The following is a 13,748-nucleotide window of genomic DNA, read 5'->3' as shown; positions in this document are numbered from 1 at the left end:
ATATTTGTTCATATTTATCATCTTTACTTTGAAATATTTACTAGAACAATAGAAAAAAAAACTATATTTATTTTAAACAAAACACACGTAGTTCTTGTCCTTTAGAAATTCTGAGAAAGCATCTAGCAATTAGAGCTCAGATTTTTAGAAGAACGTACATTTCGTTTGTAAATTTTTTTCACTTATGAACATTATTTTATCCTCCATATGTAATTAAAATAATTAATCTTGGATAATCAAATGAATATTTGATTTAGAAATATATATCGAGCTCTCTCAATCATATAGTACTATGAAATATCTGTTTTAATAATTATAATATGAGATGAAAATTTTTTTAATCCCATCTAAGAATGTTTTATTTAATTAATTATACGAAGTTCATTACGTACAAATTAATTAATTTTTAATAGTTAATATACAACATTTTATTAAAGTGACGAGAAGTTTTTTTTTTGTAAATGATCAAGTTTTAAATGCTTATCTTAACAAAAGTTAAAAAATATAAAACAATAAAACAAAATACACGTGCATGTATGCACGCATATAGTATATATATATATATATATATATTTATATACATATAATAGTCATTTTATAACTAATAATATAGAGATGAAAATAGAAGGTTTTAACGTGCGTTTAAGAATCGCAAGCGATTTCTACATAATTTTACTTCTTTAATGTGAGAAAAATGAAAATTAATCTAACTGTACGATGACATTTTATAATACTTATGATAACCACGGACTTTATGTTATAATTAGTCAAGCATTAATTTCAAGTTTTTGAGCTATTCGAATAATGCGATATTTAGAAATGTTATATTAGATAAAGTTAATTATTTTTCAAAAGAAATACTAATATTTGTTTATTAGTATTAGGTAGTGTAGATTGTTAATTTTTATTGCTTACGTGTTCAGTATAAAGATTAATCTAAAATAGAATGAAATATAAAGGATGCAGAGAACTAATAATATTTTAGTCGTTCAAGGAAACTGGAAATCAGTCGATAACATAATTTTAAGAATTCGATATTTCTTTTCGTATTATAATACATCATTGTTGATTATATTATAGGAATAATAATAACAGCTTGTTGTATAAATATTTTTTGAAATAGTTTATTTTTTCTAATTAAGAGCAGTAGTAATAATAGATCGGTATTAGAAAAGTCAAATGAGAAATAATAATTTTTCTTATTGAAATTTCTAGACTCATTTTATTGGAATTTTTGTTTCTTAATTAAAGAAAATAAAAGCTACAATAATAGCAAGAACAACAAGACTAGCAATAACAATAATAATAATAACAAAAACAGTAACAATAATAATAATGATAACAACAACAGTAACAATAATAATAATAATAATAGATCGTTGTTCGTTATTATATGGGAATAGAAAGATTTTCATTACACAATGATGTAGAATTATATTAACATATTATTTTTGTATAGTTTAAAACCAAAGAAAATTATATTTTTAATTTTACAGTTAGGCTCTTGGTTTCATTTAATTTTAAATTTATCACATCATTAAAATTTATACAAAATGCCATATAATCTATAGACTTAAATTATCGTTTTAAGGTAGAACTCTACACGAAGTGTAATTTGCATGTTGTTGAATATGTCATTGGAACGTTTTACTCTGTGTGGTGTAAAATATTGGTATCATTAACTGACGAGTACTAAATAATGTAAATCTAATAAATTGCGATATAGTTTGCAAGTGTCAACTTAAGTACTCGGTCGAAGTGTATCTGAAAATCGTAGAAATTTTGTAAGTTCCTTTATAAATGAACTTGTGATTTAAGCTTCATCCACATAAATTATTAATAAATTATTTTCTTTTATAGCTATATAATTTTTCAGATATTTATAAAAATGAGATAATATTGATTTAAATTTACCTTCGTTAGGTTAGACTTAATTTTCCAGTTTTATATTTGGAATAATAAATTTGTAAGTAGAGCACACACTCCATGCAACAATAATAATTTTTGACAAATTATTTAATATGGCGGGTGGGTGTGCAGTACTACCAAAGAAAAAGCAAAAGTATAAGCTTTAGTTTTCAGTTTTATTGATTATAATGTTAATTATAATGGTTAGAGTTTTATAAAATTTTGAAATATATTGGGAAAAATATAAATATTCAAACCGTATAATTGAGCTTTCGGGATGCCGTGAATTTTAATTTTGCATTCGGGACTAGCAAACGCGGGGAATTTCTCGCAGAACTTTTTCCCAAACGTTGCGCACAAGTGAAAGCCAACGAACAAACAGTCGTTCGTGTGTCTATACATTACAGGGTATTTGGTTGTACGACCGAGTTGATACGCGGACTTTCTGTTTTGCCTTTAAGATTGGTGACACTTGTTGCCTGAGTTCTTATAATCATGATACTGATCAACATATTTGCATGTTTCAGGTAATGACGAGTGCGAGCCCCTCGGCTGACTCCCTCACAGACACAACCAACTCCAGCTTTGCGACTCCGCCGTTCAGCTTGTCGCCAGTTGGCGAATCCCAGGGATTTTCTCGCTGGCGCAGCTCCGGTTCCTTTGAGGACCAGGGGGTTCTCGATCTCAGTCTGCCAGAGATCGTGCCCCTAGAGCTACCGGAGCCCCGGATGCTCGTCATACAACGGCAGCCGCTTCCGAGGTCTGACTTTGGGTTCTCTTTGAGGAGAGCAGTGGTCGTGGAACGTTCGATATGTGGTATAACGCATATGCGGTCGGTGATATTCGCCGAGCCAGGAGCACTGGTGCAGAACGTAAATGACACGGGCCTATTGCCCGGTGACCGGCTCATAGAAGTGAACGGAATCAATGTCGATGACAAGTCTAGGGAGGAGATCATCGATCTTATCAAGGGTTCCGCGGGTAGCGTCACCGTCAAGGTTCGTGATATTTTGTACTATATTATTTGACGTTTACCAATTCACAAGGTTTTCACTGGTTCCATTATTATCCATAATTTTTTTATTAAAAGTTTGCTATCCAGGGCAGGTTGCTGGTAAAAGTTTATCGATTATGTTATTGCTAGTAGTTACATGAAATTTAATGATAGAGTCGAAATTCATATCAAGTCTTATAATAGAAGGAAGAGAGAAATCGTGGAGGTGTTTTTGCGAGGGCCGTAATTAGAAGAAGAAAAAAAGATAATCATGTATTTTTAGACAAGCCTATAATAAGACTTGGATTAGCGTTCATGTAGATTAACTGCTAATGTGAATGGATGATTCATAGTGTTGTGCAATTATTGTCCATAAAACGAGCCCTTTTAGCTATTTTTCATTGTTAATTATAAAAAAAAAAAAAAAAAAAAAAAAAAAAAAAAAAAAAAAAAAGTTTTATATAAGGGAAATGCATAAAATGACTTTGCTATTGTCGTTCGTGCATTGAACCCAAATTACGTAACAATTTTGTGAACTTTGTAGAGGTTCAGGGGTATTAGGTAATAGCGATTTTTGCTGCATAAAAGGGGTTTGTAGTGGTGAAAAGTCTACAGAATATTGCATAGGTATTTAATAAAATGTACATATAATTGATAATGGTGTCTTTGCTTTTAAACATTGATCGATATGAATATGAGACTTTTAAATAATATGGCACAACACTACTAATAATTACATTTATTTATTTTAAAAACTTATTGAGTTAATTGTTATAATTATAATAACGTATAGCCTTATGAGAAAAAGTTGTTTAATATTGATAAATATTAATACAGTATTACAATATTTGATAAAATATTTAAGATACATTAGATTAATGGGCGATTAATTACTTCATATATAAAGTCGATTAAAATTTCAATACTTTTAGAATAAAATACATTGTACGTAATATTTTTAGAAAATTACAGTACTTTTTTTTCTTCATAATATTAATTCGTATATTAAGATGAAGTCATGTTTCGTAAAATAATTTTTATCGAGTTTAATTTACCTTTTCAAAACTCATACTATAATTTATATTCGTCCATGCGCGCTGAGTAAATATTATTAGAAAATATACAAAAAATAATTATAAATAAATAGTATGATTAGAGCATTCGGAGCTAAGGAAGATTTTAATTCTGAAATGCTTTTTCATTAATAGTAACAATCCATAATTTTCTATATAAGGTTTGAGTAAAAGTAATTGGGCACGACTCCAAGTCATTTGAATATAGCATCGCGAGTAAAAGCAAATCGTAAACTATTCGACTCGTCCTAAAATTATATTTTTTTCTCTCTTTTAACAAGCTTTAGTATAAAACAAACACGTTTTTATGCGTATATCCATGAGGGGTTCGGCATCTCTACGTCCCGAGGATCGGCTAGATTTCCTTACTCGCTCCTCGGGATTAGAGAATCGTCCGGAGTGACCGCAGTGGTCGCATAGCTCATCTCGTCGGGGTAATGGGAGTGGGTGAAGAGGAGGGGGGTTAAGAGCGGTGAAAGGCGCGAGGAATCCGCAAGTCCGCGTGTATCGGTGTGAGGCTGAGGACCCGCGGGCAGACGCTCGGTTGCGCAATGCGCTGAAAATTTTCATTACGAGCGATCATTGTGACGACTGAGTTATGGGAAAAGCGGGGCTTTTCTCGGTTGTTATCGCATCTGGTCGACTGTGTGGGACATCGTGATTGATAAGGAATGGGATGCTGGTATGGCTCCTGCTTCAACTTTCTGACGCATATATCAATTTTGTAATTAATCGGCGGCGGCGGCGGCTGCATAAAACCATCATTCGAAATTGCATCTTATTGTTTAGAAAATACATTTTGTGGGAGGAAGTATGTCGTTAGTGGGTTATTTATTGATGAGGGTTAATGATTTGCTGAAATGCCCCTTCACTGTCAGAGCTCCTAAAGTTTAGAAATCTGTGCCATTGTATATTATAAAAGTTATATTTATTATCATAAGCATATATGGAATTTTTATTTATTAGTAATTAAAAGTCTTAATCTACCGTTGACCTATTTAATTATCATTTTCCTTGGCTAATAATTTAACGATGTTATCTCTTCTATTGTTGGTTACTCATTCAAGCTAAGAATTTTTACAAGAAACTATTAGTTTTCGGTCTATCGGGCGAAAAAAAAACACCTGACAGACTGTAATACTCCGTTCCCTGTAAACTCGATAATATTCGCAAATTCGCATAACTAAATGTAGGATTGAATAATGATTGAATAAAATAAAGCGTGATTTCCGCGGAAGAATCCGCGCTATTATTATGCGTAGTTTTTCACTGCATCCTTGACGGGAGTAACGACTCACTCGCGCGGCTGCCTTAACGCAGCGATTACGTCGGGACCAAAGATCTTACTTTGTGAAATTTTCGAATAATAGCCGGTTACGAATCGTGCGCTTGACGCGCGCGAATGATTAATATCCAGAGGCGTTGTCGTGGCACATGCTCGCCCAACTATGTCAAATATGCATCAAATGGAGAACGTCACACTGCTCGGCAATTGTCTCATAGTTCAAGGGAAGAAGGCGCACTTTTTCGAATGTGGCATGTATATTTTGTTAGGGAGGACTCTGCGAGGTCGTAAATTTTATAAAACCGGAGACTCGCGCCCGTACATGCCGTATGCAGGAGAGACGAACTGCACGACCAAGTGCACTTTTTGCGATTAAGGACGAGTGTGTGATTGCAAAATTTCGTGCTCGCATGAATACGTACGCGCACATGGACACTTTTAATATACGCGTCTCTTTAATGTCGGATGTTATGTTTTCTATACTCATTGCCGTTCTTTCGTCACGAACAGCTTATAGTTATCGATATCAATTATTCATTTATTCTATTATTGCTGATTCGATTGTTTCGAAATATTTGATTTTTTGTATTGGGAATTCGTTATAACTGAAAAGAAAAAAAAGAAAAGAGGAAAAATGTGACGACTCCAAGTCAAACAAAAACAAAATGTAATTCAAATTTGATGTTACTTTATAGAATTAGCCCCAACATCCAATGACCAGTTGTTTATGGTGTATTATAAAACCCAATTTGCAAACAGCATAAAATTGATGGTTTGGATTATTTTGTTCCGTCCTTTTAGTCGATCATCTCCTTAACTCGAGTGTCGGTGCAAATAAGTGCATTCTCAACATATTTCGGTTAAAAATAAAAGTAAGAAAAGAAAACGAACTGCTTATCGCTCGTTACCGTACCTCACAAGCTCAATTTTTGCGGGATTCGCAAAAAGAAAAAAGGAAAAGAAGAAATGAAATAAAGGCTAGGTGATATCGCATTTCTCGCATTGGCACGCTTTCGTTCGCAAGTTTAAGCGAAGAAGAGGAGGCGGGTCAAGAAGGAGGCAGGCGAGAGAGAGAGAGAGAGAGTGAGAGAGAGTGGGGTAGGGGGGAGAACGAGATAATATGAGGTTCGCGAAAAATGCGGCCTCGAGAGGAGGGCGCTTAACCGAATTCTTGGACGACTGCCAGGATAAATTATTATTTCCAAAGAGAAAAGGGGAATCGAAGAAAGAACGGCCTTTTCGCTCCATTCCCATAAGGTGGGGTAAGGCTATTCTTTTTGCACATTACGCGAAATCTTAATTCTTGCGCGAATTGTATGCCGATTGATATATTTTATAGATTAAATGAATGTCGAAGGTATTAAAAGTACGAGTATGAAAGGTGTTGAAGTTAATGAACTTTCGTTGATTGGAAGGACGAGAGAAAAGAAGTAATTTAAAAAAAATAGATATTTAAGAGGATATTCTATAGAATATAAATATAGGATATAAATTCAAAAAATTTACCTTATTGAATATTGTTGATGATTTTTTTTTCAATTAGTTCAAACATTGTTTAACAATGTATTGCCTTCCTTCTTTCTTTCATGTAAACGATGATCACTCTCAAATTATAAGGTACAAAAATTTCATTCATAATTTAGAATACTTGACGAGCTTGAGCGCTTGAATTGAATATCATTATCAGTACTTTGCATTAAAACTTAAAAATACTCAGATAAATTAATGCTACATAAAAGAACCTGAAATTCCTAGTCCATTTAGCTAGGATAATTGCAACCATGTTTCTGGGAATTGTTGGAAAGTTGAATTTCCAGACATTAATATCTTCTGCAGTATCTTCTTTCCTAATAAATTTGTAGCTGAATTAAGTGAATATTGTTTTAATAAATGCTTAATATGCATATTATAGATTTTTTTTTAAAAATAATTTCGATATAATATCGTTTCTCTAATCGTAAATACAGTTTATTCGTTTTGAAATGAACTGTACATTTTCGCAAAATCTTAAGTTTCAACATTAGAATCCATCATTAATGCAACAATGATTTCCTAAATAATTGTTGCTTATAAGATAACAGTAAGCTAGACTATAGAGTTTTCATTAAATAAACACCGTTACGAAATACAATATTTAATTTAACCAAATATCACTTTCATACAGATAAGAACTTTTACGTATGCATTTGTATATATAGACGAGAGAATGTTGGAGTCATAAAGGAACCGTTAGCTAATAGAAATTTATCAGTATCTCAATTACATCTCAAAATATTAGCGCATCGAGTAGTTAAATAATCTTTCTAAGTGGTTCAAGACAGTGAAATTAACGCATGCAGTAGTTTACTGTTTTACTAGTAAGTAGTAACACGTAATACTTGATCTTTATATAAATGCAAATATAATGGAAATACCAATTGATTTTGCAATCTTTTTCGGTGATATTAGAGAATATTATCGATAAATAAATGTTTCTTTATCTACAGTATTTTCTTACAATTTTTTTTTTATTTTTTAGCAATAATAATTGCTTTATTTCCATCGATTATTGCAATTTTATATCAACGACAATATAATATTTAGAAGAAACAATTTTAGAAAAGGAAAAGAAACTGAAATTAAATGATACCCGAACTAATGAATAAGTAACAACGAGAAAATCGTTGGACAAGCTTTATTTCCTGAAAAATAACACCTAATACAGTCATTGAATATTTTATACAAACTGAAAACTACAAATGTTAATAAACTTTAATCCATTATAAATAACGTCTTCCAGCATAACATAATATTTCTCTATAAATTGTCTATATTAGCCAATACAGGAAGGAAAATTATATTTGTGTACGAGAATTTTCTATTTAATGAAAAAGAAAAGTCGTGCAGGTAATCTGCAAGGATTAAAATACAGGCAAAGTATAATCACAGTGAGGAAGCTCGAAACCTCTCAAGTAGGGCTTAAATTGATCGTAGGATTGACTGCTTAAATTTTCGATCAAGCAATCGTATTCGTCGGTATTGATATTGATTATCTTCCAGTTGATGACTTTGATTGCAAATCCAATCTTCTTGTTCCACGCGAGTTCATAATGTCGATAACGCAGTGGCTGTCGACTCTCTAGCGACATCTTCGGTGAAGGAGGCAAGGAGACCTGGGAGGGTCGAACGAATCCTGTATAGAGACGCAGAGAAAGATAGAAATGTGTGTGTATATATATATATATATAAAGAGAGACAGAGGCCGGTAAATATGTGTACGAAGGGTGACGGCCTTGAAATAGTCGCGGGGATCGAAGCCATTTCCATGGTGACTGTCCGATAATATATAGGCCTATCGTCTGCATACGTAGCCGTTCGACTTTCTTTTGATTATTCGTGTGATCGTTCTTCGCACACATTACGTGCATATTCACTAGTACGTTAGCTCGGTACCTTATTTTCATTTTATTATAAACTATTGCCGCAATTTTCAAGTTAATATTATTGATAAATATATTTGCGAGCAGTGGAAATTATCTTCATTAAAGGTTTTTATCATCATATGCCAATTTACATGAGCAATACATTTTTTGTTTTGTTTTTTTGTTTTTTTTTTGGCTGCTTTTAGAAGAAGAATTGTACGATGTCTTTAATTGGATAATAAAATAGCTTGGCATGGGAATTGAGATTCTCTTGTCAATCATGAAAAGCCTTTTGTGCATTCGATTTAAACTTTTTGTATTGCTTCATGAAATAAATATTCCTTAATGAAAAAATTAATTTAATGACATATTGTTAATGGGCTTAGGGATCATTGTAACTATGTTGATTGTAATAGTTTAACGTTTTAACTTAAAAAATATTTATCGACTATGAGGGCGATACTTAGGATATCTTTATTTTTTGATAAAATTGCTAACCTAAAATTGAACTTTCTATTTAAAATATTTTTATTCTTAAGATCTTGACCGTCGAGCAGTCTTTCTTTAAAATAACCAATGTTTTATTTTACTTTATTAATACTGTTATTGTTGACATACGTAGGTAATGCTTTTTGCGCGTAAATATATTTATATGTGCCAATATATCATTACAAGATTTACACATTAAAACTGTATACTTATTAATAGTAATTTTTTAAAAATAAAAAATTTATTATTTATATTCGTCGTTGTTTAAAAATATGTATTTGTAATAAACGGTATAGGTCCAATTTAGAGAAGTAACGAATAGAAAATTGTAAATCCATGTAATTATTGGACAAAAGGAGGACAAGCTTTTAAAAATGCAAACGAAGAAAATGACGACAATGCTACAATGTATTCATCCATAATGTTTGTAGTTTATTATTGTGTGAGTACTGAGTTATGAAATTTTTAAGCCTATAATAATCATAATCGTTTTATAAGATGAACAATAAGGGGCGACCGGTAATGTTCTGGTAGGACAGACGTTGGTTACAAATCGTCGATAAATCGACCAAATCATAGAGATCGAAGGAAAATTCCGCAAGTGACAAGAGACAAGAAGCAAGCCACACATTCTCCACAGGAGCTCCATTGAAAGGGGTCTCGGTCACGCAAGTTGTTCAGGTATTCGCGAAGAATGTGCGCATAGGTTGGGCCCCAAAGCAGGCGTAGCGGCTTCTTTCTCACCCTCGGGGGACCTCGGTTTATTCGTGCACCGGGTGGGCTCTTCGTTATCGCCTTTCACAGGGCTTTAAGGCCGACAAGGATAGATCGAGTACCATCTAGGTCAGGGATCTGTTATAATTTATATTCTTATGACTTTGTGATCGGTAAACTATGGAATTTACTTTATTGCAAGTGACCAGACTCATTCTTTGATATTCCCCCATCGGATTGGAGCTCTTGTAAAATGGAGAGTATATGATTATTTATTTGCTCAATTAAATAGATCGGATTGAGATGCAATGCAGGTTTAAGAATATTACAAGATTTTAATAAAATTTTTAAAATAATTTTCTCAATATTTCGATTGTTTTCAGCATTTTTAATGAATTCTGTACAAGCATGTATGGATGTGTGTGTGTTTTTTTTATTTTGAGCTTAGATCTCTTGTCATTAATAGGAGAGGAAGGGAAATTTTCGATACTTATTTATTAAACTATTCTGTTAATCCTGTTGTTAGTGCTGTTCACGAAATTACAGAATACTTTCTAATTAATATTGAATTAATCGCTTATTTTTTAAATAATCAAGAAAGTAGTTGTAAAATTGAGGGAAAAAGAATAATTTGAATTATGGCTCTTTTAAAAAAAATTCAGTGAACAAATAAACTTAAATTTATTTTTCTTAATTTATCGAAGACATGAATTAAAAACACGAATTTCATTACAATGCGGCAAATGTTCTTTTAGAAGAAAACATGCCATTGTATCTAAGAAGATGAAATATTTTTTTTTATACAAATTAAGTGACTTTTTTTATTGCTTGTAACAATTAGCAATACGTATTTCACGTGATTATTTAGCTTTTTGTAAAATTTATAGTCATTTAGAACGAAAGTTTTTGATTTGCGTAATGGAAAATAATTATAATAATCTAAAAATTTTCTATCTAAAGTATGAAGGCTCGAATGAACGGGCAAAATTGTTTGTATCTTTATGATTCATAAGAATTGAAGTAATTTTTATAATAATTTCTAGTTATTTAAATGCTTGTGGTTCTTTAAAAGATAATTTATATTCTTATTATTATTACACTATAGAAGACGTCAAAATTATTATTCCTATTTGAAAGTTTAAACATATATTAAAAATTTTTAAATTAATTGTATAAGCGTGTAAGAATCTGAATAGATTTTATTGATAAGAATATTAGAATAAAAATTACTTCAATTTCAAGGTAAATATATTATAAGATAAATTTTTAAGATAATAATTACAAACTAACACAAAAATACAATCCTGAAGATAAAGGCAAAATTTTTTTTTTATAATAATAAACGAAATTCTTCATTAATGCAGAGTACCTTTTAGTAATAAGTATTAATAGTGTACGGCAAACCCTGATAATAATGTAATATTATTGATATAAATAATTATTGAAAATTAAATTGTTGTCTTTTCTAATAATAATACCAAGAATTTGAAGAATTTAAGAATGTATATTCATTTATATTTGCGAACACTATGTTATAATACATTGTAGATTTTGTATGTACAAACTATTCTTGAATTAAATTTCAAAATAATATTTCAATGATATCAGATTATTTTTCTCTTATTCAACTAAGAAGATTGCATCAAGTTTATTTGAAGCAGAAATTAAAATATAACTATAAATATATATTAAAGTTACTATAGCATTATGAAGCTCCTAAGTAAATTTTTCTAATGTTCATTTCATAGTTGTACAACAAATTTTATTTAATTTCTTTGTTGTGATTTTTATTGTTTGATTATATGCTTTGTGAAGTAGTATAAAAGAAAGAAGATCTGTAAACAGGAAGTGTAAATTCTTAAAAGAATCATCAATCTAATATATTAAATTTCCAAACAGCTTCAACGAAAGCCTTAAATTAATTTTCTTTTGGAAGTTTAAAATTATGCTTTCTAAAACACTTTCGTTCAAAGATAATAAAAATCCGAAATCGCTTTGTCGCCATCGTTCTCAGCTCTCTCCGTATAATCATTCTGTACAAGCCTCTTATCATTACTTTCTTATTATTTATTTATTATTATTTTTTTGTTTGTAAATTACTGTGCACGTTAGCCTCCCTTTCTCTCGAGAAATATTCGCACATCGACAACGACCAAATGTACGCGTGTGCGTGTGTCATGTATTCGTACGCGACAAGCATCATTTCTGTACGTCGGTGCAAATTTTGTCCTCGGTCTTCTATTTTTACCATGTAATGCAAGTGGGCGTCGGCGCATCAACACAATATTTTTGAATACGCATATTCGTGCTATGTAGCTACGGTCTTGGCTCATTCATGGAGAATAATGAAAAAAGTTATTCTCCTGCAGAAGGATAAGTCGCTGTCGGCATCAACGATTAATCGAACGAGTCGACAAGCATGGCATAACGCTGGTTATTGTCATCACTTACCTTAACGGTTTGCGCCTAGGTTGAACGGTACGTTTCATATTTAGTGAAATAACTTCACAACTGATTAATTTATACATCAATTGCAGATATTTATTAGGGAAATATAAATTGCCACGAAAAGCAATGGCTTCATCATTGTAGTTGAAAAAATAAATCAGCCATGCTATGCTTTTCAGGCTCATTTATTTCTCGCAACTTAATATCGGAAGTACAGTTTATTTCCGTTTAATTTAATCTAATGAATCATAATAAAATATGTTCAGCTGCCTCGAGAGATTATTTAATACGTACGTTAAAAATTATTTGTATTTCAGGTGCGCAGAGATCATTAAAGATGATAACTTATTATTACAAGTTACTATTTTAGTAACTTCCATCTCACTCAATTTCCCTTACGTGTTTTTCATCTATTTTGACATTTAAGTTATTTTTATTTTGAAGTGTAAATTATCTTAACATCTTCCTACAACGTCATTCGTTACATCTTCAATTATTTTACATATTCATTACATTTTTCGTATATAATAATTTTCCTTTATAGAGTTTTATATTACTATGTATATTATTATTACGCTGTAATTAGTTTCGAAACGGATGATTACACGATTCGTGTATATTAATAGTAGAGTGGGGCCCGAGAAATCATGCAAATATTCTGATTTTATATCTAACGTCTTATCCTTTGTCATATTTATTTAATCATCTATTTTAATCTATTTTTTCTAAATTCAATGGTATTTCAATGAAATGCAATACTTTTCAACAACAAAGCGGTGTTTTTTTTATAATAGGAGAGAACATTTAATGAGTTGTTATTATTATTTTTACTATCATGAATGTTCGTTTCAATATTAAGATTTAACTTATTATGATATTAGTGCGATTTTCAAAAATAATTAAACGAATGTTTTTTATTTTTATTTTCTTTTTTTTGAATTAAGATAAAAATAATAATTAATGGCGATAATGGCTGATTAGAATATTTAAATATAAAAGTTAATTACATGTCCAAATAATTAAATACAATTGAATTGTAATATTATCTTTATTTGCCCAAGTAAATTTCAGGAATGCATATTTGTCGTAACTTGTTCATCAAACCTATTTTAGTAATATTTATACTACAGTCGAGTTTGTTTTAACCAACGCTTCATTCCGTTTAACTTTAACGAATCGATCAAATACGCGAAATTTTTGTTACCTTTTTGTCCACAATAAAATGTCGAATAATTATTTTAACAACCACGATTAAATTCAATTATTTATTACAAGTACGCTATAATTGTGCCACTCATCCGTAATTTATATGCGGAAATGTTCGCCAAATAAAAGAACTTTAAAAATAGATTGTTCAAGCAGGCCATTAGAATAGCATTCCGCTTGTTTTCGTATCTCTCGAAGGCCACAGGAATTCTCGTTCTATTAAAACCGCT

The 13,748-nt window shown here is 30.9% G+C and overlaps 1 protein-coding gene across 1 annotated transcript in view; it reads left to right on the top strand.

The window, feature by feature from the left end:
• LOC105359527 (uncharacterized) overlaps positions 1–13,748 on the top strand; it is a 31,128-nt gene that overhangs the window by 4,392 nt on the left and 12,988 nt on the right. Inside the window, exon 3 of the mRNA XM_011496139.1 lies at positions 2,436–2,906. Within this exon, the coding sequence (XP_011494441.1) occupies positions 2,436–2,906 (471 nt within the window). The remainder of the gene's footprint in view (positions 1–2,435; positions 2,907–13,748) is intronic.

Source organism: Ceratosolen solmsi, unplaced genomic scaffold (assembly GCF_000503995.2).
Source record: "Ceratosolen solmsi marchali unplaced genomic scaffold, CerSol_1.0 scaffold11, whole genome shotgun sequence".
Taxonomy (NCBI): Eukaryota; Metazoa; Arthropoda; class Insecta; order Hymenoptera; family Agaonidae; genus Ceratosolen; species Ceratosolen solmsi.
The sequence above is the reverse complement of the archived record's forward strand: the minus strand, read 5'-3'. Positions and strand labels throughout refer to the sequence as shown.